This window comes from Vidua chalybeata, chromosome 2 (genome assembly GCF_026979565.1).
Source record: "Vidua chalybeata isolate OUT-0048 chromosome 2, bVidCha1 merged haplotype, whole genome shotgun sequence".
Lineage (NCBI taxonomy): Eukaryota > Metazoa > Chordata > Aves > Passeriformes > Viduidae > Vidua > Vidua chalybeata.
In genome coordinates, this window is record NC_071531.1 from 7,440,556 (window position 1) to 7,467,795 (window position 27,240).

General features: G+C 43.3%; 2 protein-coding genes across 13 annotated transcripts in view; one reads left to right on the forward strand and one right to left on the reverse strand.

Annotated features, from left to right (window-relative positions):
• Positions 1-8,165, forward strand: part of CASK (calcium/calmodulin dependent serine protein kinase) — a 187,283-nt gene extending 179,118 nt beyond the window's left edge. For all 10 annotated transcript variants that reach the window (XM_053936059.1, XM_053936063.1, XM_053936065.1 and 7 more), the window contains one exon: positions 4,474-8,165. In XM_053936059.1, the coding sequence (XP_053792034.1) occupies positions 4,474-4,650 (177 nt within the window). In that variant the 3' untranslated portion in view covers positions 4,651-8,165. The remainder of the gene's footprint in view (positions 1-4,473) is intronic.
• A 10,354-nt stretch (positions 8,166-18,519) lies between these two features.
• On the reverse strand, positions 18,520-26,561 carry NYX (nyctalopin). 3 transcript variants are annotated; one of them, XM_053936071.1, is made up of 3 exons: positions 25,039-26,561; positions 24,547-24,896; positions 18,520-21,056 (listed from the first exon to the last, which is right to left on the reverse strand). In XM_053936071.1, exons 2-3 carry the CDS (start codon positions 24,566-24,568, stop codon positions 19,657-19,659), a joined length of 1,422 nt encoding a protein of 473 aa, XP_053792046.1. In that variant the 5' UTR covers positions 24,569-24,896; positions 25,039-26,561; the 3' UTR covers positions 18,520-19,656. The 3 variants fall into 3 exon arrangements, with proteins under 3 accessions (XP_053792046.1, XP_053792048.1, XP_053792047.1); XM_053936073.1 differs by lacking the exon at positions 25,039-26,561 and having other exon boundaries at positions 24,547-24,622; positions 24,804-24,984; XM_053936072.1 differs by lacking the exon at positions 25,039-26,561 and having other exon boundaries at positions 24,547-24,622; positions 24,745-24,984.
• Between the last annotated feature and the right edge of the window lie 679 nt (positions 26,562-27,240).

Below are 27,240 nucleotides of genomic sequence, written 5' to 3' on the forward strand. Positions count from 1 at the left end.
GTCTGGATAAAATACTAGAATTTTGTCATCTACACTGAATTTTTCTTTGTGTAAACAAATAGCATTGCATCAGGTACCCTGTAAAATTACACAAATGCTCAGGTCTGTTGCCTCCATACCTGCCTCAGCTCCCAAATAGTCTTTCCTTGGCCTCACTCATCTGCCAGTGGTACTTAAATTTTTATCTTCCAGCTGTAGGATGTAATACAGAGATACTTGAGACAGTTCATGTGATGGAGAAAACATTTTCCCTCATACACTGGGAAGAGAACAGAAATGTGCCTTTTACAGTAGTGGTGGGGAAGTACTTCATGCCAAAGAATTAGCAGAAGTAAAATACTGTGTTTGTGCTGTAAAACCCATTTTAAGCTCCTCTGACAAAAATCTCTGTGCCTGCAGGGTTTCACCCAGGCACATGAAATGCTGAGCCAAGGCCACACTTACAAAACATGCTAATTTATTAATCAATCAAAGTTAAGGAAAGGGAGGGGCAGGCAATGGTAATAGCAACAGCCCTTACCCACACACAGAATCCTGTTTTCCAAGATTTTCTGGGCAGATAAGCAAAGTGTGTCTGTGTGTAGCAGCCTGCAGGGCAGCAAACAAGAGTGAGGAGTGTGTGTTTCCTATTTCCCATTCATGCTTCCTTTTTGAAAGGTTCATTTGCATAATGAGTGTCATTTTCTGTTGATCCTCTTGCCCTGCTTTGTTTTATTTTACTTGCACTTTTTGAGAACACTTCTGTAATGACTGTCCCTTTTTCCCTTCCCATGTTTTCTTAAAATTCATCTTTGCTTTTCTTTTCATTTTCCTGCATTCGTACTAATTGTACATAGCTGCCAAAATGGTGCAGAAAACTGCCTGTAAGTACCAGCTAGGGGCTCACAAGGTAGTCCTGGTTATTGCAGTAGTTCTAGAATGTAGATATGCTTGTTCCCATTCAACATTACTTTTGCCATTGGAGTCAAAATTTAATATAATAATGACTTTTGATATCTGCACTAAAATTATCTGCTAGCGAAAAGAGAAGCTTTTGAGTAAAAATTCTGCTTTTACAGATGTATAGCTGAACTTTGTGGTAAAACCAGTGCAGAGGCCTGATCCTAACAGTGTCTCTTGAGACACTTTAGCCTGTCAGAGACCACACAAAATGTCTCAGTAATCGAGGCCTACACAGCAAGAATCAGGAGACAAAATGTTATCCTTTGCAGTGAATATAGGAATGCACCCTGAGCAGTCCTGCAAAGCACAAGACCAATGTAAATCATACAGGGAATCTCCCACAGTGCACCCACCTGTCTAATCACAGAGGAAGCTTAAATCTGATGGTTGTTGTGCTAAAACAGAGGAGAAAGTGCATCAGAAAACCTTGGGGTAGTTCCTCTTTCCTCCAGCTGTTCCTACCTTCTTTGCCTAGACAGCAGCAAAGAGATCACAGGCTCCATTTGTTTGATGTAAACCTTATTGAGCCAAATTCTTCAGACTTTTAGCTGTGCTTCCTCCCTTCCTACAGCCAAAGAATATTTTTTTTAGGAAGTGTGGAGTTCACCAGCTATTTAAATTGTGAACTTATTTCTGTTGAAGCAAAAGTGGCAAAGACCTGATGGTGTTTACACATTGTCCACAGCCTTAGAAGGGAATATTAGTAATTTTTTGGGCTGGGCTTTGATTGCCACAAGTGGTAGCTGTTGTTCTATGTACTTTCAGGCCAAAAAAACCCAGCCCTCAGAGAGTGAAGATGCCACTGGTGGCCTTTATGTATTTCATGGACAAAGCCACGTTTCACTCCTTTCAGCTGTGGTGGAAAAGGAGAGTGGGAAAGTGGATTGAATTAGGAAGAAAAAGTCTGATCCAATAATGGACACACTGCAACTAGACCCACATAAAATCCCTATTGCACAAAAGCTGAGGGAAGAAGGAAATACAGATGTTGTGCTCCCAAATGTTAATTTCTGAAGTTGTGGCCATTCATTTGTCTGCAGTTCACTGAACATTTTGATAAATATCTTCTTTCTTGACACTATTGAGAGCACAACTGCTGAAGAATTTCCTTCTTGGAACATAAGCTGGGATGTTCAGTATGCAGAATTTAATGAAGACATTTTGGAGAAATTGAGAGGAACTTACTACAGCAAATACTTTGATTACAGCTAGCTTCAAAGATGAATTTTGGTATTTAAGTCTTGCAGACTCAGAGAAAACAGCCAAGTCTGACATGTACAACTAGATACTCTTATCACAAACACAGGTGAAAGTTAGTCCAGAATGAAATAAAAATCAAGAGCTTTGATCTCTTCCTTTTGCTGAGCTTAGGGAAGTTTGAACCTATTTGAAACTTACTGCAATGGCCTATCCCAAACTTACTACTGCCCATAAAAGTATATGAAAGAAGTAATGATTTACATTTCCAGCAGGCTGGGAAATTTAGATATTCCAAAATAAAGACCTCTTTGATCCCAGCAAAGTTGGATCTAGGAGAAGCTATTCAGAAAAATACTGAAATGTAATGAAATTTTGAAACACTTCGTTTTGTGGAACCTTTGTGTGTGCAAGGTAAACTTTACCAGCTCACTTTTTTTAAGATGAGATAGCTGTGAGATTTTCAGATTTTCATTGTCAGTCACAGTAGAAGAGAGGCTGTAGTGAGAAAAGTCCATATCTGCAGGTAAAAGTAACATTGATGGGAAATCTGAATAATTATTCAAAATCTGCATAAGGACTTAACAGTTCTAGGGCTTCTAGGGGCTTCTCAGGTACTGTTAGCCCTGTGTCATGAGATCAAAACTATTTTCAAGGTGCACTATGATTTGGACAAGACAGACTGTAAATACAAAATTAATCTTAGCTAGATACATTTAAAGCATTGCAAATAGTCTGCATGACAAGTTATTGACCTTCCTTTGTAGGTTAATTTAAGCAGGAAATGTTTGATGCTCAGCTGATACAAATTGATGTTTCTTCTGGAATCTCTGAGAAGTTGGAAGTTCACCTAAGTAGGGTTTTGGCTTAAAGATACTGGGCCACATGAAATAATCTACAAAAATATTTAATACTAGCATTGATACACATTGTTCTCTTTTGTAATAGCATAAATTAAATTTGCACACACTGGAATTTTCTACAGAAGTTCCAGGAGTTGCTGGTGGTGCATAATGGCCCATACAGGGAACATCCCTTGTACAGAAGTGAATGTGAGGAGTATTTGCCTTACTTGGAAGGGAGTTTGTAATAATTTTCAAGTGAAGACAACCACACCACACAGCCCCCTCCCCATCTGAGGCTGCAGCTTCAGGGGAGAAGCAGAACTGTAACTCTGGCAGAGAACTTCTCCTCCAGAAGTGGCTGGTTTCGTTGCTGCAGGGAAGGAGAACTGTCTCAGAGCAGGTTGTTTCCTTGAGGGGACCTGAAAGCTGTTGTTCCACAGCTACTTGTCACTGTAATTACAAGTACTTGGGAAGATGAAACAGAAAAAAAAATAAAGGTGGAGGTCATCTTAACAGCCAGATAAAAATCTGTTTCCAGAAGAATTTCTAGTGACAAAGCTGTGGGCACTGTGTCTGTACTTTTGCAGCCTAAAACTCTAGAAAAGTGTGTCCCAGCTGATTGATCCAGTAGAGTCAGCCTATGGATACTGCAGAGCAGCAGGAATCATTTGGCACCAGATCCACCCCAAACCTGTGGGACAGGAAAGACTTGATTGCTTTCCTGTAGCTTTTTCAAGGTTCCTGAAAACCTTGAAATGGGTAAAAAACAGCAAACCAGCAAATGGGTTTGTTGGGTTTTTTTTAACTCATAAGGAAATTTGCAGGAAGAGAATTCAAACTTAAAATTGCTGCAGAGCCCTGGGAAGAAGCCTTTTTCATCCAGCTGCCTCAGGCAGGCAGACCTCGCTAACAAAGGTCTGATGTCCAGGCTGCCTGGTTCATCTCCAGGATCTCCCACTGAGAGGAGCTGGAAATGCCCTGCTCTGAGATAGAAACCACAGAGGAGTGGAGTGAGAACTTCCTTATCAGTAAATTGCCATTAAAGGAAGCAGACCCAGAGGATTGGTGTGGAACAGAAAACATTACTTAAAAGTGGGAACAGCTAATACCTGACAGCCTCTCCCCCTCCTCCCGTTTCTCATGTTCTCACTGTGACATGGGCCCAATAACACCAGGTCTGATTTATTCACATGTGGTCTCCATTGCTGCTTTTCCAAGTTTCCATCCTCTACCTCGCTTTTTTAACTCTAGAGCTGTGTTTTGTCTCCAAGAACGTCAATAACCGAGTGCTGTTTGAGTGTCAGCTTCCAGAGGGAAACTGTGCCCTTTGTCCCATGTGATTCCCATAGCTGTAGGTGGGAGAGCTAAAGCACCTCGGCTCCCTGAGACCTTTTTACCCATTTCCTTCTCAGTTGAGAAGCTGTTGTGGAAGAGCACGAAACAATCCAACTTTTCTTTTCTCCCGTTTTCTCTCCCGGCCGCTGCACAGGATGAATCCCTTCAGCGCCTGCAGAAGGAGTCCGAAATCTTACAGAGAACATATGCACACTACTTTGACCTAACAATTATCAACAATGAGATTGATGAAACCATCAGGCACCTGGAGGAAGCCATCGAGCTCGTGTGTACAGCCTCCCAGTGGGTCCCGGTCTCCTGGGTCTACTAGACCGGGAATGGGAGAATTAAGGAGAAAAAAAAAAATCTGTCATTACTGGGAACCACCTCATACATGGAAAACCTCTTCGTTATTGACCTTGTGTCAACAGGTCTTGGCCCCTAGAGACTACCTAGATGTAGTGTGACCTAAAATATAATTATTGTCATGTCCGAATAGATAGGAGGAGGGAAAAAACAGATGAAACACTAATTTAAAGAGACAGTATCTTTTTTTTAATAATTTCTCCTAAACTTTAATAAAATGTATCTTTAAATATATGTACTATTCAGTCTTTTGGAATGTTATATTTTTGGAAATCATAGCTTTTTATTTCGAGGGCCCCTAAAAACTGCACAAAATAGATGCTGCTTTCTATAATCTATTTTAATAGTAATAATAATATGATTCTGTTACCTTAACTTGGGGGTGGAACACTACATTCTTTTTAGAGTCTGATTTTATGGATTGGAATACTTTGCTTTCCTTTATTTATTTGAAGTAATTAGTCTAGTGGTTACAAAACAAATTAATAAATTTTAAAGGCCTTTTTTTTCGCGCTTTTTTTTTTTCTCCTAGGATAGTATTTTTAAGTATTTTTGTGTAACATCCAGATAATGTGATACTGTCTCTTTGAAGAACTCTGTAAAAGTTTTAGAAATTTGAAATTGGGTCTTGACTCTTAATGCATGTGGACAGTCGCAAGCGTTCATGCCGTTGGTGTATCTGTGTTGATAAAACCTGTAATCTACAGCAAAGTACATTCCGTTCATGGGAACACCTACCCAAGGGAATAAAGCAAAATATTATTCTGACTAAGTTGTAAACCTATGCACATCCCTTGCATTTTGGGCAACTTTCTAAAAAAAAAGAAAAAAAAAAAGAAAAACTGATTTTTATTAATAATAATCATGTAGTGAAATGTGTTTGTAATTTTGTCTCAATTTAATTTGTTGTAAGGTGGGAGGGGGCAATTACTGGTTTCACCATTTCAGATCTGTGTTGTCTGAGAGTATTAACGTTTTAATTAAGTTGAAGCAAAGAAATGCTGATTTTTAATATGTCTGTAATTGTTTAAAGATGCACACATTTTAAAAGAAAATACTGTGCAATGAAGAAACCAGTTTAGACATTACGATAAACTGACTATTCCAAAAGACTCATCTACAACAGCCCTGTAAATTCCTTTAAAAATGGTAATTGACTCTACAGTCTGACCAATTTTTTTTATTTTAAATATACTTCCTTTTATGTGTTCAACAATTAAATGCTTTTGGGTGCTTCATTTCATCACAGAGAGTTTCAAGAGCAAATCAGTGACTCGTGCAGTGAGGAAAAGTGTCTTAAAGTCCTTAAGGGAAGCCTTTGTAGGCACACAGCCTGCAGTCTGTCCCAGGGGCTCTGCTCCTCCTGGATCAGCACAGGATTCCTTCCATAAAGTTGGAATTAGGGCAGAACCAACTAAGAAAGTGTAACCATGGGTGGACCTGGCACTTCATTTTCCTTCTTTGTGCTCTCACTGGCCCACATGATTTGCATTTTCTCTGAAAATGGTTAAAGGCAACAGGCATTGCCACCTCTTTTTAGGTGTCAGAAGCACACTGTTCTTTAAAATTACTTCTCTAAGTTTGATTGGCTGTGCTGTTGTACAGTGTGAATTTTAGTGTTTATATTAAAATGATACAGTGATACAGGATTTTTCCTCAAAGTGGAACTTGCAGCTGGAGTTGGTCTGTGGGCTGTTCCAGTTGTTTGGAACCATTGCACCATTCTGCAAACAGAAAAGGGTTCTCAAGATTGAATCTTTCCCACAAGGGTAATCCTATTGCTAATTTTCTCCTGCCTACTACTTCTGCAGGTTGGGTGGTCGAGTATGTTTACAATTCTTGAAAATCCACAGCTGAAATCTCAGTCTGGCCGGGCCTCCTCCCACCCAGCCAGGGCAGGCAAAGGTGTTCCTTTCCTGCAGCATTCACTGCCCGGCTTGCAGCCCACAGAAGGGAAATTCATCCATCACTTTACCCCACCTGCTGAATGCCCTTAGTGCCACAGCTGGAATCACAGTTCTGTGGCTGCATCCCTAAACAAGAGCCGTACCCGAGTCCCTTGAGTTTGTAGTTTTGTGGGAAGTAATGGATGAGAGAGTCAGCGTGGGCCTCACGTGGAGGGAAGCGAGGGAGCTGTCAGAAGAGGTGTAGGTGCTCATCTGTTCTGGGTTTAGCCCCACAAGAAGGGGATGGTGCAAACTGTGAACTATTTAGTGAGTAAGAGGTAATTTTTCAAGTGGTTGTGTTTAGTCCTGGGTGAACCGTAGCTGGTGTGCTGTTGCAGTGGTGAGTCCACACTGGCTGAGCTCATGGAAGTGACAGGTTCATTCACTCTCAGAACTACCTCTTTTCCCAGCAAAGCACAAAGATGGGAAGACCTACTGAAAATCAAGCAGTGGAGTGTTTCTGATGTTAGAAATACAAACTTCTCTGATGAGCATTGGTGTCTGACTTCAGTGAAATGTTTTTCATCTCAAATGTTTATGGCATTAAACAGGTAAAGTAATTTTGATAATTCGAGTATAGTCTACCATAAATGTTTTAACTACACTTTTGACTCTGTTAATGTGAATTTCTTGGAGTTCTGTGTATCCAGCTCATAAGGAAAGAAATCTCACATGGCCCATGAGGGTGCTTCTGCCTTATGTAGATGACAATAAGTAGTGATTTGATGTAACTAATACCTTTTCTTCTCTTAAGTGGAGCTACCATTCAGTTAATGCTACACAGTAGAAAGATTGACCTGGAGAGCTTTGTTTCTTTTATTCTCACTGTATAACCTTTTATCAAGAGACAAAAACTGTAAAGCACACAGTTAGCATCCTGTCTTGCCTCCTCTTTACCACAGTCTGTTTTCCTTGTAGGAACCTTCAGTAGCAAAAGATTAAATTGGAAACCCTGCCTAGGCTTTAAGTTCAGCAGATCCACAGCACACAGTGAGCTCCATGAGCAGAGTTCTGCACAGTCCCAGACAGAGCAAGCCCAGGACTCCTCAGTCTGCCCAGTCCTCCCACCCTGCTCAGACCCTTCTGAAGCATCTCTGTTGTTTGTGTGGTACATAGAGGGCAAAAGGCTGCAGAAATTGAGGTGGAAGCTTCACCTGCATAGGGAAGGCTTGTGCAGGTGCAAAGCTGGTGTTACAGTTTGTTGGTTTTTTCAGTCTCCAAGTGGAGAAGGGTCCTCCTGGTACTGTAAATATCACTGCATAATTTGGAGCGCCACATGGACTTCTCTAAATTTATGCTGAATGTGACCTCAGAAGCAGCCCTGGGATTGGGAAGAAACAAATGTTTCTGTTTGCCCCTTTTATACTTTATTTTTGTACAGGGGCTCATAGATTTGTAAAAAAAAACTTGATCTTATCAGTATGCTGCCTCTCAGTCTGACTGATGCCTGTGATTTCAAGGTGTTAAGTTGGTCCAATAAATGTTCATTAACCTCTGCTTCCATTTACCTAATAAAAGTACACTCACTAGGTTACTCAGTGTCTCAGAGTGGTAAGATTATTGCATGGAAATGGTAGCCTAGTTTAGATTCCTGGCCACTGCCAGATGGACATTCTTAAAAATCACTAAAGCCAAATTCTTCCATGTGTTTTAGCAGTGGATTTCTTTTTATATGGTTTGGTCAAGAACAATGCTGTGCCACTCGTCTCTAAAAGAAAAAAAACCTACCTGCCTCAGAAACTTCATGAGGGTTACTCAGGTGATGTCATGGTTTGACACAGAAGTGAATTTTTTCAGGAAGTCAAACCAATCAGTGGTCAGGTTTGGATATTGGCACCTGGAGTGACCACTGAAGGTATGGACACGCCTCTGAGAACACAGGGGGTTAAAAGCAAAAATTCACAGGGGAACTGTCTGTCTTTGGTTCCGGTCAGAGTGCAGTGCAGACTCTCCCCTGCCCAGCCTCAGGCTGGGTGCAGGAGGGGAAGCCATGCAGCCTGGTCGAGGTAGGCCCAAGGTGTGTAGGGACTGGAACCGGGCCGGCCCCTGCCCACGGAAGGGTGGAGAGAAATGGAGATGCCTTTGTTCCCCCCCAAAGGGAAGGAGACAGAGAGCCTGACGGCACCTGGAGATTTGCCGGCAGAGGAGAAGGAGAAGGCAGGGGGAAGGTGCCCATTGTGGGAGTTGGAGTTCTGGGCAGAGATTTCAGCCGGCCAGGGAGTCTGAACTTTCAACCCTTTCCTGGGAAATGAGGGCTTTGTAAAATATTCCTCCTCAATTTATAGTGGAAGAGAAACAGTCTGGGACCTGAGATGTTAGAAGAAGAAATTTTTAGGTGGGAGGAGATGATGGAGTGGCTTGTGACTAGACTTTTCTTGTCTTGATAGTCATAGACTGAACCAATTTCTCCTGCAACAGAGACTGCATTTTTAGGGGGATGCAATGGTGAGCCAAGAGACCTGTTTCAGCAACTACCAACACAGGAGTGGAGTGAACAGAGAAGAGTTGAGGAGGGTGTGGTGATGCCCTCTGTCTCCAGGAAGAAGAAGATCTCTGTTCTTGAGACCCTCGGCCCCAGGGGAGGAAGAAAATGGTGGGGACTGTTGTCCCAAAATGAGAAGCTGAACTGTTATTTCTTTTGGTCCATGGCAAAGCATCCTTAAAGGAATCCTATGGGCAGTCTGTCCATGCACGGTGGTGAGAGCACTGTGACATGGAAAGGAGAGTGTCACACTGGCAGATTTTCTCCGGGTGGTTGCATGTGTGACAGGGAAACACAGAAGGGTGGCAACTGTGTTTCCTGGGGAGTCTGTGGTGCAAGAGAGACTCCTCTCTCCCTTAATGGACTGAGTATTGATTATCTGAAGGGTGATGACTTGATTGAGGGTCCAAGTTGTGTCTCACTGTGGTTTGCTGGAGTTTGGGTGGGGGGAGGAGGAGTGTTCTGGAGGGTTTTCATTCTGGATTTAGTGTGTGTCTTTTATCATGGTAGTAGCTTAATAAAGTTCTTTCTCCTTTGTTTTTAAGCTTGGGCCTGCTCTGCTCTGTTCCTGATTGCATCTCACAGCATTTATTTGGGGAGGTGAAATTTCATGGGGGCGTCAAACTGTGATAGTTGACTTTGAAATCCCAACAAAGAAGAAGAGGTGTTCAACCTGAGCAGCATTGGGCTGGTGTGTATACTCCAAAAACTGGGTACCAGAGCCACTAAGACAAGGTGAAGCACAGACTAACCAGTATTTGTTCAATTTTTATTATTTTCTATGAGGAAATTATTTCAGAGTACTGTTACTTAAAGAAATACTTGGAAATGCCAACAGAGCTCACAGGAGTGCTTTGCAAATCTGCATTGAAATCCTAAATGCAAACAGTTCTGGCCCCATTCTCTTTCACTGCAGATAGTATTCAACAACTTTAGTGAAGGCTGTTAGAATTCAATACAGGCTTTAAAAAACTTGGTAGAAAAGGATTTTTGAAAACTACAGGAAAAAAATATATATTTCCTGACTATTAAAGAGTTATCTTTTTATGAGCTAAATTGACAGAGGATGAGCTAAAGCAGGCACCATAAAAAATCTGCTTTTTTTACGTGAAGCATATTCATTTCCTTAATAAACCTGTCTCTCAGACTAATTTCTTCTCTACCTTTAATGAGCTCAGAGACAGTCATAACTCTTGACAAGGAAACTGCTGCACATTATGTCAAATAGTCACATATAAATCAAAATATCTGCACAACAGGAAGCATGTCATTGACCAACAGAACAGAAGTAAATTCTGAATAATTGTGCCTCATGTCTACACCATGGGGATGAGTGCACAAGCTTAGGATAGAGGAGACTATTTTTACTGATGCTACACAATAAAATACAAAGCCACTTCCCACATTTAAGTGTTTGCAGTGTTTTGGGTGTTTTTTGCTTGCTGATACAGTAAGTGCACCTATAGTAATTTTGACTTTCTTCGCCTTAAGTGATTTTTAACAGTCTTCTGCTCTAATCCTGTGAAAGCTGGACAGAAGCAAGTACAAAAATCCTCTTGACTCCTTACAATTTAGCCTCAGAGTTAAGCCTGTTTCTCAGACCTGTACATGAATAAATAATTAATTCTTACCTCAGAAATACATTTCTCAGTTAAGATTTTGGCCAGAAAGTTGATGGTTTCTCATGTAATCTTAAACTTTCTAAGCAAAAATAGCAGATTATAACCTGACATGACAATAGCTCCAGGTGTTTCCTTGAAAAGTTGCAGCTACACATTAGAGCAATTCAGAGCTACCAGCCTAAACATCCCACAGTTTTCACTGGGAGACAAGGCAACCCATGATGAGCATATTTAGGGAAATTCTTCTCTGGAAAGACCAAGGGTCTGCAGCATTTGCATAAAACCTTTAGAAGGTTTTCCTAAATTCCTTTTAAAAAACAATTCAGAGAAAAGTTCTGAAGACACTTAATTCAAGTGCACACAGTTCTGAAGACCCTGCTGCAGCTACCATTGCTTGATCCAAGGGGGTTGTACTAGGTGATATTAAGAGCTGATTTCCAACCTAAATGACTCTGTAATCAAAACTGGAATTATCAACTGGAAGTATTTTAATTGGAATTAAAATTTATTTAAAAATGAGCAAAATCTGCTCCTTTTTGTCAAGGAGGAATGAGAGTCATTTGTGGAAATGGGCTAATCCACTACATGAAAATCGAGATGGCTTCAACACAATTGTCTGCTTTGCCTCTGTACAACCAACAGTTTCCTGAGATGAGTTCAGAGCAAGGAGATGAAATTACAGAAGCACTCCTCTCTTAACTAACATAACTGTGGAGTGAGAGATGCATGAATTGTTGTCTAGAGTATTTCATTAATAATCAATGAATATTACAGGTTGCAGCAATGTTACAGCACATACTACTGAATGCTGAAGAATCCACCCCAGGCTTATGCAGAAATAAAGTTTTTTAAACTCAGTCATTTTTCACTAAATTCAACAATTTCTGTGTCTAAACATCTCCTTACTCTGCCTTACAGCCATTTTTGTTTACTAGGATGGATGTAACAAAAGCAACAAATCTGTGTCAAAACCACAACCCAGTAAAGATTATTGGATTATAAATCAGTAAAGATTTATAGTTACCCCATAGGTGAAAGAAAATAGATCCCACAAGGTTGTTTTCTGTTTATTATGAAAACTTTCCAAACTTTTTTTTTTTTCATTAATTGTTAGGGGAAAAAATGCAGACAAGTAAACTTTATAATGGATAAAAAAGATTAATCTCTGAAATATACAAGTTACTGATCATGACAACTCTCCTAAAGTAAAATATTCTGGTTCTCTATTCTTCAAAATAAGCATTTCAGTAAAGGCTTTAGGGTATTTCCCAAGTGTTAGGAAAGGAAGAGGAGAGAGATCCTGCTTCCAGGAAAATGCCTTGTTGATTTGAGCAGCTGCCCCTGCCTGGAGGAGCCTCCAAGGAATTTCAGTGCCAGCCATTTGAGGGTTCCACTCTGCCAACATCATCAATTTGTGATTTTAAATTAGCAATATTTCAGGTAGAAAATAAAATGTTTCAACTGTCTTGTGGGCTGCTGGGCTCAGTGTTATCCATTTGGCTGTAATTTGTGATACTAAGTCTCTGAGGGCAATGGAAAGACTCAAAATAATTCTAGAATCTTTGATCTTCTGTCTTGACATGTACTTTTATTAATATGTTTTTAATATATTTTTCTGGTTTGATCATTAAAACAGCTAAAGAATGAGAGATCACTGGAGGGGTGTCACTATCTACTTCTCCATTCTTCCCTGTTGTCCCAGCTGTGCTGCAGCTGGGTTGTTCTGTAGGCTCTGGGGCTGGCTGGGGTTCACATGCCCCAGTCTCACACTAAAAAGGACCTTTTAGGATCCACAGAGTGATGAAATCCTCCCTGCCTGGGTCTCACAAACTCAGTCCTGGCTGTGTGCAGTAATGAGGCTTGAGGGAAGGGTGACACTGCTGCTCAATCTAAGCTGATAGTTCAGCTGTCAGGTTTTTTATCTCTTGCACTTGAACATTCCTGAACTTCACTTGAGTGATCCACTCCACTTCAGGAGTTCATACCCAACCCAATTTGGATTTTTAAGGTACCTGTCAATAGAAGTGACAGTAAGATTGAATGAACAAGTAGAAAGGTAAGTTGTCTACTCAGAAAATAAAAAGGCAAAGGCTCAGAAAGAGAGCTGCAGATTTGGAACCTGAGAGCTGTGCAGGAGCCATCTGCTGTGCAGGACAGGGTAAAGTCCCTTCACCTCTTCCTGCACTTCCCTCCTGCATTCTCACCTGTGATCAGGATGTATTAGGGACGTGACACCACATGTTATAGGGTCAAGCCAAGGTAAGGCTGCAGGGTGTCAGCAATTCCAATGGTGAGGCTGAACAGTCCCCAGCCCCTGAGTGGCCTTTGCAGGCAGAGTCCATGTGAGGTAATTTGGGGTTTCATCAGAGATTTTACCCCATCACAGTAACTTTGGTATTCAAATCTGGATTTCAGTGGGTGGTGCAGATGCAGGTGTGGAATCCACTGCCCCAAAACAGGCAGGTTTACTGAAACACTAACTAGCACTTTTAGTATTGAGCTGCACAGGCAGCATCCTGAGGAAGATCTTCCACTGGGGTCCCTTCCAACTTAGAATATTCTGTGATTCTGTGGCTCCAGTGGCCAAAGACTGAGAGATGAGAAATTCCCATGGCTGGAAGATGGGAGCGTAGATGCTCACCAGGAGCATTTCGCTGAGCTAAGGAAGCTGCCCACAGACCTTAAAATCCACATCCTTGTAGTCTGTGGGATGGATGTAGGGATGTAGGTCCTTTTTTTTTTTTTCCTAAACTGTGTTCTCCAGTGTGACACCAGTTGCAACTCTCCTTCTCCTGCTGGCCTGCATCTGCCTCCTTTCTGGTTTGTCTCTTGTTTTCCAAGCTCTTTCTGACAGACACTTTTTTTTAAGGTGAGACCTCACCATAGCCTTCCAGTATGTAAATGGAACCTACAAGAAAGATGGGGAGGGAGTTTTTACAAGAGAATATGGTGACAGGACAAGGGGGGGGATGGCTTTAAACTGAACGAGGGAAGGTTTAGATTAGGTATAAGGAAGGAATTCTTTACTGTGAGAGTGGTGAGGCACTGGCACAGGTTGCTCAAGGAAGTTGTGAATGCCCCATTCCTGGAAATGTTCAGGGCCAGATTGGTTGGGACTTTGAACAGCCTGACCTAGTGGAAGGTGTCCCTGCCCATGGCAGGAACTAGGTGATTTCTAAGATCCTTTCCAATCCAAACCATTCTATGATTCAGTGATTCATCCTGTTTTAGCAATTTAATGAAAAAATTTTCCTCTCAAAAAGGTAGGTTCTGTATCCTTGAGGGCTACATGGTGATTTTTATTGCTTTGTGTTGGCATAAATGCCTCCTGTGCTCTGTTAACATTAGGCCAAGGGGTGTCCTGAGCTTGCCCTCAAGTGTCACAGATCCACAGCTGAGATTTAGTCATAAAGCTTGGCAGCATCACTGGAGGAGCCACCGCAGACAGACAAGGTCTGAGCCAAGAACACAGAAACCCAACCCTACTCTTAGGAAAATAGAAAAGGTCTGTGAATCAAAATCAACTTCACATCCTCAGGGGATCCTCTGGTGAAGGTCATTGTACCCTGTGGCACAGAGCAGAAATGTCTCACCCATCCCTAGAATTTGTGGTCATTTGTGTCCCACATTGCCCATGATCCATGCAGCACTGGGTATCTGGCTTGCTCACAAATGCTTTCAACAGAGACAAAAGTATATTTGTAGAACCAGCTTTGTCTGATTGCAAGTTTATCATTTATTTCTGTGCTTTGCCCTCTGGCTCTTTACCAGTCTCATACATCAGGGAAGTGCCTGTCCACTTAGAGTCTGATGTATTTCTTATTGTCACAGCACATTGAGACACAATCATTCAGCACTGTGAGGAATTGCTGCTGCCAATTCCATTCCAATTTACATGGGCACAGCTGGTTGTCCTTTGTTACTGATTTATCACATTTGCCCACCCTGGCACTGTGCACTCAGCCTTGTTCTCATCATCAAAAGCCCAGAAGTAACCACTTATATTTTTACACATATTTTTACATCTGGCTGCCTGGCATAGTTTGTTGTGAGTCTGGCACATCCTCATCTCAACCAGTGCTTCCTTGCTTGTCCCCTGATCTGCCCCCACAAAGCCCAAGAACTCCCTGGGCATCTTCCCAATATCCTTGGGCTCTGCCCTCAGTTTAAGGAAACTGAACAGCAATTGAGCACAATCTTTCCCATTTAGCTTGTCCCCCTTTCAGATACAACAATAGCATTTTATTCCAATTATCCAGTTTAAGCCACTTATGGCCCAACCTGACTTACAAAATACTAGGGGAAATAATAGGGAACCTAAACATCAAAAAAAAAAAAAAAAAGAGGGAAGGGGTGAATGTTGGTTTTACCAGGGCCATTGCAGTGATCCAGTTTCAGTCACAGCTGGCCCTGCTGGAGCAGCACAGTGAGGGCACAGGCAAGTGCCCTCTGGCTTGGAGCAGAAACAAGCAGGTGAGGAGAGGAGGAGTGGAAAGGAGGGTGTGGAATACAAGGGGAGGCAGAACAAGGGTGCCTGAAGCCTCACTGCAAACCTCCAGCCATGTCAAGAAGCTCCTGAGACAGGACAAAACCCACTGAACAAGAACAAAGTGAAATCAGCTGTTAATCCAAATGGCAAATACATAGAATATGCATGAAGAGTAAACCATCAGGTGTGGACAGAAAAAGTAAAGGTGGTTTTAGGTCTTTTTGAAATGCCTTGGTATTTTTCATTGAGAATATAAGATTTATGATGTGCAAGTTAAGAATTAACTCTAAAACAGTCCTTTAAAAGACAGATGAAGAAGGAAGTACAACAAAAATCAAAGGATGTGGTGAAGGTCAAAGTTGAGAAGAACTGCAGAAGAAATGAACTTCTCCCATTCAAGGCTAAAACTGACCACAGAGTACAAGATCAGACTGCTTCAAGTAACCACAGGGTAAACAAAATCAGACTTTGGGTGAAAGGCATAGATAATTCTCTGTCCAGAAATATCTATTTTCTGTATTCTTCTTCATGTTGGAATTTAAAATACCAGCCTTGCCCCATGAGGAATGGATATTTGGTGCCAATCTTGCACATATTTAGGCTTATGTTTTAAATATTTGCTATATGTTTTTCTCTGAAGTAATACCTTTTTTTTTAATTATATTTTCTGGTCTTTATTTCATTGTTAGCACTTTTTTAAGCTCTTTTAAAACTGCTTTCAAGGTTATTGCAGCAGATCCTTCAAACTCCACCGATCTCTATCAGATTTGGGTGGGGGAAGAGGAAAGATCAGTATTTTTAGTGATTCTGCAACAATCTCATACCTTAATTCTGCAAAAGCAGGCATTTACAAGCACTGTTTTCTCACCCAAACTAGCCTTGTCTTCTGAACATGAGTGAACATGACAGGCTATTTTCTTGCAAGGCTTAATATTCTCCAGAGCAGGCACACCAGTTTTCTGGAATTTTACTCCATTGATTTGGTTCCTCCTGAATTTGTGACCACAAAAATTATCAAAGGAAAACCCAACAAGTTAAAATTCAATTTCTTTTAAAAGCTATCAGCCACATGTTGTGAAGACAAGAATTAGCCAAAATACAACACCCTTGAAAACTGGCCATGAAGTTCCTGAGCTTTGGCTGGCCAGCAGCTGTCAGTCTCAGACAGCAGCTGCTGCCTCTCTAGCAAAGGACAATGATTCCTCAAGTCCTGCACATCATGTTTCTTTCCAAAGCAGAAAATATGATAATCCACAAGAGAAACAAAACAGCCAATAGGTTCATTTCACAGGGGGTTGCTGGCAATAGCTGCAAATTTAAAGAAAATAGAGGGGACATGAAGGTGTGTTCATATTAAAACACTGAGTATGATCCTAGGGGGGCAACATAGCAACAGAATTCTGAGACTCAGAAGTTATATCCAAAAATCAGATTGTTTCTTTCCTCTATTTACATTGACAACTTCTCCCCTCTGCTCCAACAGTAACTCTTGTACAGCATGAAAACCAGTTGCACCAGAGAAGAGCAGTGCAGTGTCACCAGGTGCCACACATTAAATTTGCCTTCTCCCAGGACCTCAGGTGCCTGGGAGCACCAGCTCTCTGAATAAACTTCAGTCAGAAGGTGTATCCTAACTCCAGGCAGCTCATGACCATCCATTCCCACTGCTTCAAACAAAACCTCAGCACTTCATGCTGAGGGCAGGGCTGGGAGCACTACTTTACTGAAAAATATTTGCAGTTATTCCAAACAGACAAAGGTTTGGCATCTTTCGAGGTGTCTCATTCCAGAGACAGATTTTGAAAATAGCATTGATTTGTGAAGGGACTCTGAGCCATGGATTTGCAACCAACAACTGATTCAGGTTTACCAGCTGAAGCACAATTTTGCAGCAAGAATGTGGTCTAAGAAAATAAAGAAAAAAAACCAAATTATTTATTAAAAAAATGTAATTATGGGTTGTCACCTGCCTGTGCAATCAGAGAAACAAGCCATTTGCTAAGAGTTTAGAAACAAGAATCATGAAAGAATGAAGCAGGCAGTTCTGGTGTCTCCACAAGGAATGAGCAAGATAGAGAAGAGGAGAAAAGCAATCGCGGGCTCACAGACCTTTCCCAATCCACTCAGAGTGCCGTGTGCCAGCTGCTCTGTACTGCTGGAAACACACATTGCTGATCTCTCAGCTCAGAGGGAAGAGCAGGATTTCAGAGCAGGAGAGCGCGGAATCTGTCCCGGTTCCTGCAGGGAAGATGAAGACTTTACACCCAGCATGGTGTCGGCCACGCGCTCTCCAGGCAGCCACGGCTGTGTCCGAGCAGCACAGGGAAACTCTCTGGGCCAGGCAGGTGTCTGAGCACAAGAGACACTTAAACCATCGACCCCAAGGTCAGTGTCCCTGCTGTCACACAGCTGAGTACAATGCACAGCCCTCTTGCCCATCACCTGACAGCACAATCTCTGCTAAAACCAACATTTTAGGACGCTTCATGATCAGATCTGCATCTTGCAGATAAAGCAGGAGCATCTTTGAAGCACTGATTGACTTGAAAGCCACTCAGCAATTGCACAGTAAGGTGATCTTCAGCTTTAATGTGCCCCAGCATGGAAAATGAATATGTGGGTTATAAAAACAATTCACTCATGAGGCATGAAGTGAAATACAACCATTTGTGTCCTACCATCTGTGCCAGGCCTATTGATAAACCTCCCCTGACAGGATGAAACAGTGCTCCTGTAAAGGCATCCTTAACCTAATATGTCTCTGCAGCACCGGGCTGAACTAGGTTTGAAAAACAGCCTCTTTTAATACTCAGATGAATTTAGCACTTAAGAAGATTAATGGATTCATAAATAGCCTGGAAATCCAAACTCATTGAATTTAGTTCGCGGAACAGGTCAAATAGGCATTTATCAAACCATCTGGCATTTTGATTCCCTGGGGAAACTGTGGTCGAGCTACAGATAACTGAGAAGCCATTGCAGCAGGGAAGGCTTGGTTTTCCCTGTACTCAGCTTTCCTCTGGAAATCTCTGGTACTAATTAGAAAGCAGTAGATCTTTTTGGACAGAAGTGTATCTCTATATAGTCACTTATATTGTCAAGTGTTGCTGCTTAACACAAACATAAGCACTGTCAGGTTCTAAGTGAAAGTACTTATGTTGCAATAAATAGCTTGCCATTTGCTCTAGGCCATGAAAGGACACTCATGTGCACCCTTTGAGTAGCCTACAAAAAAAAATCACCAGAGTTGTTCAAGGATCTCCAGAAAAAAAAACAAAACCTAGGTTTGAGCAGTTAATTTATTTTTGTGAGTAAAGTATCAAATTATTTTATTAATATGCTTTGATACATAAAACATATTTTTTTCTGGTCATATTAGCAGCTTTTATTGATGAGTTCAAAGATAAAACACTTAAGATGCCGTATAAAAAAAAATTATCAATATGGCATAATATGACACACTACATGGTACATATTAATGGTGGAAATACAAAATATTTCGTGGGGCCTGGTTGCATTTGTACTCACCATGCTCTGCCCCTGCTGCCATGCCATGAAACAATCTACAAATAAAAAAATGTATTCCTTGAAACAATATATTCACTGAAAAATTAAACACATTGAAATTATGGGAATAAGTAGGTTAAGTTTAAGTAGCTTTGTCTCAGAGAAGAATGTTGGGACAAACACGGGTGCAAACATCTGGTGCTCCTCACCAGTACCAGGATAATGGCGGGGGGAGAGAGGATCAAAATCCTGCCTGTGGTCACAGCCAAAATACTGCGCCCATCCCAGATCTGCCTGGGGCAGGTGCCCCCCCCAGGCACTTTCCTCATTTCCATGAGGCCTGTACATGTTTCCTGGATCTTTTCATTGAGGCCTATACATGTTTCCTGCTACATCCCTGGATGTTGCCCAGAACTGCCCTGCTCCCTCCTGCACCCACTGAGGAAATGAGGAATAGTTTCCCATTGTTCGGCAGCATCTGCCGTGGGTGTGGGTGTCTGTCAGGACATGAAGAGGGGCCCAGTTTTGCAGCCTCATCTTGCTCTCATGAAGCTGAGTCACCATGGAACATCTTCCTCTCTCAAGTTGGCCCAATGGAGCAAACACCCCACAGACAGACACCTCTTCCCTCCTTTCCCAGCAGAACATCACACATCTCTAGGCAAAATTCAATCTTAGTGCTGCTCATCTCCCTGTGAGTATCCAGGAGGCTCTGGGACACCCACAGGGCAGGTTTGTCACCCATAGCAGGACCCAGATCTCACCAGCTCCCAGGGGAATCTGGAGCCAGATCCAACAAACCCAGCCTGGAAGAGGTTAGAGCCTGTTACGTATCAGAGGCCCACAGTAAAACTTTTCTCTGATGACTAAGTAGGTGCAGGGTCTAAACCCTTAAGTAGAACCCCTGCTCCATCCAGCCCTTGGACTATTTGCACAGCAGAACAATCACTGTCAAAAGTGCTGGGAGGTACAAGGAAGAGGAGTCAGCCTCGGTTCTGTCTCCCCTCATGCCGGAAGAAACCCCTTCAGTCTGTCCGAGCGGTTGTGTGCTGTTACTGTACACTTCAGTGGCATTTGCCACCTCTTCAGGAAGGCCCATCTGGAGCAAGAGTTTGGAGATAAGGCTGTTGAACTTGCTCTCTGTGGTGGACCAAGGCTCCTCGCTTGGGGTCGGCCACTCAGACGTGATGTTCAGCTCCTCCGGGTCGAGACAGTAACCTTCGGGAGACCTCTCGAAGAGCACGTCCATCAGATCAATCCCAGCCACTGAGGAGGGGGAGGCACACGGAATATCCCTGACCAGCCTGTAGTTCTCCATCCACTCCTTGAGCCACTCGATGCGGCAGTCACACTCCCAGGGGTTGCGGAAGAGGTACAGGCGCCCCAGGAAGTACACGGGCTCGAACACGGAGAAGGGCAGCGTCGTCAGGTTGTTGCTGTTCAAGTGCAGCGCCACCAGGCTGGTGAGGTTCTCAAAAGCCCCCTCCTCAATGTAGCTGATCCTGTTGCGGTCCAGGTAGAGGAACTCCAGCTCCCCCAGGTCCCGGAACCAGGTGTTGGAAATGTTCCTGAGAAAATTCCCCCCCAGGTTGAGCATCTTCAGGTGCCTCAGGCCATCAAAGGAGTTTTCTGGAAGCTCACTGATCAAGTTGTCATTCAGGTACAGGTACTCCATCCTCTGACAGCCCTGAAAAGCTCGCTCGTGGATGACATTTATCTTGTTGTCCTGCAGATTCAGGTATCTCAGCTTGGTCAGGCCCTGCAGGGAGTTATAGGCCACCGCTTCAATCCTATTTCTCTCCAGGTACACATGGGTCAAGTTCTCCATGCCCCTGATGGCGCCTGGGATCCTTCGGAAGTTGTTCTGGAAGCAGAACAGCTCTTGCAGAGCAGGCAGCTCGATGAAGATCCTGTCTGGGATGTTGAAGAGGTTGCAGTCGGCCAGGTCCAGCCTCACGAGGCGCCGGAGCGCGGTGAAGGTCCGAGTGTGGAGATAGCGAATGTACTCGTTGTGAGCCATCTTCAGCTCCGTCAGGCTGGGCAGCCCCTTGAACGCCCCTGGCGTGATGAAGGAGATGTTGTTGTGGTTGAGTGACAGGGACTTGAGGGAAGGCAGCGTCCCGAAGGCCCTCTCAGACAGGAACTTGATGCTGTTTTTATCCAGGTTGATGGAAGAGGCTTCGCAGGGGAACTCGCTGGGGACCTGCCCCAGCCCGGCACGGTCACAGAGCACGGAGCAGCTCCTCTCCGGGGTGCACACGCAGCTGGGAGGGCAGGAGCGCACGCAGGCCCACACCCCATGGACCTGTGGGACCCAAAGGATCACTGCCATCCCCACAGAGGTGAGGCAGAAGAGAAAAGAATGCATCATTAGCAAATTAATTAGTCAGAGCAGTAAAAAGAAATTACAATTTTTCCTCCCCTCTAGCCAAGTTAATTGCCACCTCAGTGCTGACTGAGGAGCTCTTGTGTAAAATTCCTAAAAATCTTCTGGGCTTTCTAAACCTACTGAGAATATATGTCACCTAGAAGACAATCTCTGATTAATTCCTCTCCCCAAGTGGGGGTTCACCTAGAATTCAGTATTTCTCAAGTGTCTCTGCTGGGGTCTCTCTGCTGCCCGATGGGGACATGGTTTGGCCAGTAAGCAGGCAGAAATGCATTGAGGGCCAGCAGCTGTGGGTGGGTTACAGCATCCCTGGGTGTGGAAAAGGGGATGGCAGTATATTCTGAGTCTGGCAATAGGCAGGGCAGATCAATTAATTGCCCAAAGTGTGTCAAATTCATACTTTTTGCTTCTTTCTTTCTTTTAATCTTTCAACCTAATGTTTCTCCACCAGAACCATGAGCTGGTGCAGCACTGGAAGGGGAAGTCTCAGCTCTCAAGGAGATGTAATGCAGTGTTTGAAAACACATTCCCACTGTGTACTGCTATGACAGCATGAGTAAAAACAAACTAAGAGATGTTCTTCAACTGCTGGCTTCATGATCTCATAATAGATGAGAAACTCTGCATCTCCAGCACAGTTTTTGCTACTTTGGCAGTTCTCAAGACGGTCACCATAGTGCCTTATGTTTGATGGGAGCTGCCACTTCGTCCTTTCTCAGCCTGATGTGGGAGGTGCATGGCTGTTGTTTCCTCCCAGGTTAGTTCCACACAGGTGAGTGAACAAGGAAGAGAAGAAGGCTCTTGGGAGAAATGAGAGAACAAAAAAGAGCAAAAGGCCTGGGAGACATCAGCCTCCACAGACAGGTTTTCTGTGGGGAAAAAAACATCCAGTCAAAAAAAAATCTGAAAAGTTTGTTTTTGTTTTTGTTTTTTTAATGCAAAATGCTTTTCTCCTCTGAAAGAGAGGAAATTTAGGTTAGATATATGGAAGAAAGTCTTTGCTGTGAGGATGGTGAGGCACTGGCACAGGGTACCCAGAGAAGCTGTGGATGCCCCACTCCTGCCAGTGTTCAAGGCCAGGATGGATGAAGCTCTGAGAAACCTGGTCTAGTGGAAGGTGTCCCTGCTCGTGGCAGGGGGCTTGGAATGAGATGGTCTTTTAAATACTTTCCAGCACAACTCTTTCTCTAATTCCATGAAAATAAACTCATTAGAGGGGAAGAACGGAAGGCAGTTTTCCTCATTGCTCTCCCAGACACATCCTACCTTCTCCTCCACAAAATGAGCAGCCACACCAGCAATCTCCGTGTAGTCACAAGCATGAAATGGTGCAATTGCTGCTGACTGGTTTTGTGCTGCAGTTTATTAGCTCCCATACAAACATAATCCTTTTCTTTGTTTTTTTCAGCAAAACATGAGATGCCAACAACTTTACCAACAGCCACCTCTATTACCATCTCCTGGGATCAGGGGGGTTTCCTCCATACTCCTGCTGAGTGTCCAGAGGGGGAAGCTCCCAGCAGCTGGGTTGCCTCTCCCTGTGGTTTGCAGCACAGGGATTGCCCACTACAGCTGTATTCCCATGGGCATTTTTAATAAGACAGACTTGTGAGGTGATATGCCCAGGAGCATCACCTTCAGCAAGCATCAAGTTTTATTTTTGCAGTCCTTAAGGCTTTAATGTACAGTAGAAACAACAGTTGGGGCTACAATTGCTCTGCCTTTCCTCTATCCTTTCTAAAGACAACATGCATGGGGTGGTATTTAGGAGTTTACACTGCCTGTGTAAAAGAGACTTGCAAAACCGGTTGTTGGGCAAGTCCCTGCTGAAGGGCATCAACCCAGGAGCTGCCCTGGAGCCTGGGTCTGTTCAAACCATTCTGGTTACTGCATGTAGGAGAGGTATTCAAATACACAGAGAGCATCACAAAAGGATGAGCTGTGGCCTCTTCATCAAAATTCAAGTCTCATCATGCCTGGGCACACTATTGTGACTGGAGAATTAGCAAAACAACATCACTTCAAGGATAAATGATAGTGAAGGACTCTGGGAGGTGGAAAGGATTTTAGAAAGGTTGTCATTTTGTTTGTCTGCTCTTCCCCTTTTTCCCATGCCCTTATCTAACAGCCACAGCTAAAGGAAAGTCTCCTTCAATCCCCCTGAAAACAGCTGGAGTATAAGGACAAGAAGGGGAACAATATGCTGGTCTCAGATTGCTCTTTCTTTGTGCAGCCTGCCCAGGGGCTGCCTCATTTGCTCCCCTCTGCACCAGTCCACCCTCTGTGTGCCAACAGGGGCATATGTTGTTTTTGTTAGGCAGTTACATAAACTGAGGGCCAGACAGATTAAGGATTTGCCTGTTCCCAAATGTCTGACTGCAGGTGGTTGTCTGGAAAATGATGGATGCAAGGATTGCCGCTGGTAGGGAGCCTGGTGTGGGTTCAGGGTGACATCCAGAGGGGCATTTGTGCATAGGCTGTCCTACAGGTGAGGCTGTCCTGAGCAAGCTCCATGTTTATTTCCAGCTGCCCAAGCTCAGTCACATCCCTGGCCTTCAGAGCAGACCTCCATGCACTGCTGTGCACATGGTGGACAGTGTGGGAATGAGCCTGCTGATCCCCTCCTTCCCCTCCCTGCTTCTCCTCTAATCAATCAATAGAGGAAATATCTGCCCCCAAGCCATATCCAGCCTGCTTTCATTACACAAAAGTGCCAAATCTGGGTCTTCTGCTAGTGGCATTTCATAGCAGACTTCTAAGATCTCTATTTACAAGTGCATCTTTGCAATCTTCAGGACATGGAAAGCAAGAGTGAGAGGACCACTCAATGAGAAAATATCCCCCCAGCAACAGGAGCTCAGAGAAACCCCTCAGCAATGCAGCCTTTGTGGACAATTTCCCCTCTTTCAAGGAAGTTGGAAAAAATCCTCCACATGAACCGTACCAAACCCTTGGGAGAGCTGTTGCTCAGGGCAAAAGAGATTGATTCTTCCCCATTGGCGAGATCTCATCTGATCAACACAGCCTGGAAGATTCCCATCTTTCCCACCTCACTCCTTCCCCTTCCCTAAAAAAGGGCAGCAGCTGGAAGCTTTCAGCCAGTCAGTGACACATTTGAGCACTCAAATGAGATGTGTGTTTGAGCAAAAGGGTGAAAGAGAGCAGTTAGGTCAAAAACGTTTGTGACATTAAAGAATAAAAAAATTTCCTCCCATGGATGATATCTTTCGCTCTTTTAAATACTACAGTAACTCAGTATTTGGAAGAAAGAGTAGGAGACCAAAGGAAAAGAAACAAAAAAAAGAAAAGTTGCAGAGTCTTAAGAAGGGTAAAGAGACAATAATTGCAAATAATTATTTAACTGCCACCTTTCCAAATGATCTGTCTAATCCACTACTGGATAATGCAGAAGAAGAGTATACTCACCATTTAGAACGATGGCAAACATTACCTTGATTATTCTCTAGTGGCATTTCAGGTCTGGCAAGCAAACTTAAGGGATCTAAAAGCACACAGGAAGAATAGAGATGGGTTTCATCCTCTGTCATTTCCCTGCATCATTTTTCCACAAAAAGGTCTATGTTTAGAAAGGAAGATGAAGGAAAAGGCTCTTCTCTCACACACTTTCAAACTGAAGAAGTCCCCAGCACCTTCCTGGTGAGTATCTTTCTTCCACCACTGACCTTCTCAGGGAATCCTGCAGCTTTGTGCCACTGCTTTTCAGGAGCTCATCTGCATCCTTCCCACAAGCCATGCCAAAGGCAGATTCCTCTCATCTGAGGTGGGAAAGGATCACCAACAGTAAGGGACTGGCTCTATCCCCAGGAAATAGGTGCTGGTACAGAGGAGTGTAACCAGCTTAGCATCAAATAGTGCAAACTAAAATTCCCAAGAGAAATCATCCGATGCCTTGCTTACCTGGCCAGGCAGTGGCTGTGTCCTCCCTCCTGCTCATGAGGCTGCCCTTAGCCATACGAGTCAGTCTCTGAAAAGTTGGCATTTTTTTTCTCACAAGCTATCATTTAATGGCAGGAAAATCCTCTGTATCAGAGGAGGATTAGCAGAGATGGAGGAATGTGTCTGTCCTCTAAAGCTCCCAAAGCAAAATAGGGATTGCAGATGAACCAAACGGATGCTTTCTCCCCTCTGCCAACCTGCTCTCCCCCCACCATTAAAAAAAAAAAAAAAATACAGTCCAGAATTGGACTGCTGCCACTCAAACAGTATTGCTCAAAGTCATTACTCTGCTCCATTATGTAATGGCAGAAGAGGTGGGAGAGTGCTGCCTAAATGGAATTAAATTCAGGGGCAATCACAGGCTTATGGCTTGCCTGCACTGAGCTCTCCAAACAGACACGGCTCAAGACTCTCAACCCCCATGCACATTTTCCCAGCCCCAGCGTGGCTCACACACTACTAACAGGCTGCCAGTGGGCTTTGCTTCACTAGGAATTGCTCCTGATGGACAAGGAGACACCAAGAGCATCAGGAAAAGGGTCAGCAAACACAGGGAGCTTGCACTGTGTATATGGCCTTGGCAATAATAAACTCTGGCCTGTCTATGAGTGTGTTTTCCTTGTGATGCAGCAGCTGGTGCATGGAAATCATAAGGACAGTTTCTGTATGCGGTGATGTTTTAGCATTCAGGATGTGAATTGGAGTTTAAAGCCTTTTCTGACAGAATGATGATGGTTTCTTTGGAGAGTGGGGGCTGAATCAGTGAGTTATCTCAGCCTCCCATGCCTTAGGTAATTGCATTCACCATGTCAGAGGGAAAAATAACTCCACTCTTTATTTCCAAGTGAATTATTCTGCTTTATTTTTTTCCCCAGGAAATGGAATACCTGATGAATTTATGCTTGATACAGCAAGAAATATTCAGCTGGGTACCAGCCTGCTGCTGCACAGCTCTTCCTGCAAATTAAAGCACCCAGCTACATCAGGTTTATTTTGGTTTGGCTTTCCCTCAATCTTAAGGCATCTGGCTGGCGCCTCAGGAAATTTGTCTGTCCCAACAGTCTGTAAGCAGGCTGTGCTGGGGGCAGGCTGGAGGGCAGGGGGTGACCCACAGAGCACAGATTTTAGCTGAATTTTAGATTTTAAGCCTTTCCCCACTACCTGCTGTAATAAACCCTCTACCTTTGCACTTCGGTGCTTTGTACCGCGCTGTTCTGCAGAGAATGAAAGAGATTTGCAAAGCCACAGACAGGCACACTGCAGCCCCCACCGCAGAGCTGAAGCTGCTGGAGACCTTGTGGGACAGAAACAGCACCAGCTGGGTCCTCACCAGTGCTGGGGCAGCTGAAGTTTGCCCTGGAAGGCCTGGTTCCCATGGGAATACCAGGAAGCCACAACCACCCTGATCACAGCAAGGAGATCACTGACCTTTCAGCCATGAAGAAACTGAGAGGGGAGGAGGAGGAAGTGCTATTCCCACTTCTTTCTTCCCCAGTATCTGCAAGAGCCTTATCGGGGTGTGGAAAATGCATATTATATGGCTCTATACAGATAGTTAATATATGTATTATGTTATATTGATTAGCTGTGCTGTATTAACATTTTAATAGTATGGTAAATGTAGTTTTGTAGTTAAAACAAAGCTTTAGTAGTTGAAATAGAAACTATGTATGTGGGGTTTTTTTAAGGAATGAGATACTCACTTCGAGGTAACCATCACAGAACACCTAAATCTTCCAGAGAAGAGGAATTTATGGTTTTCTTATCAGAAGAAGCTAATTTCTTCAGGCCTTGCTCAGACTCAAAGATGCCGTGGGGATTAAAGGAAACAGTTGACATATACCAGACAGAGTTTCTTGTTTTAAATAGAATGTATGCATAACCATGAAGTATATATGAATCTGCAAAAGTGTATTGTTTTAAGGGTGATTCCTTTGTTCACAAGGCATGCTTGTCGTGGCTCAAGTGCCCGAGAGCATCCGGACATCTGTAATTCTTTGCTTTTTATTGTCTTGTAATTGTCCTAACTCTAAATTTTTATTACTCTAATTGTATTACTATTTTTATAACTATTTTATTATTATTAAACTTTTAAAATTTTAAAAACCAAGTGATTGGCGTTTTTCACAAGGGGTACCAGGAATCATTCTCTCCCCAGGTGCA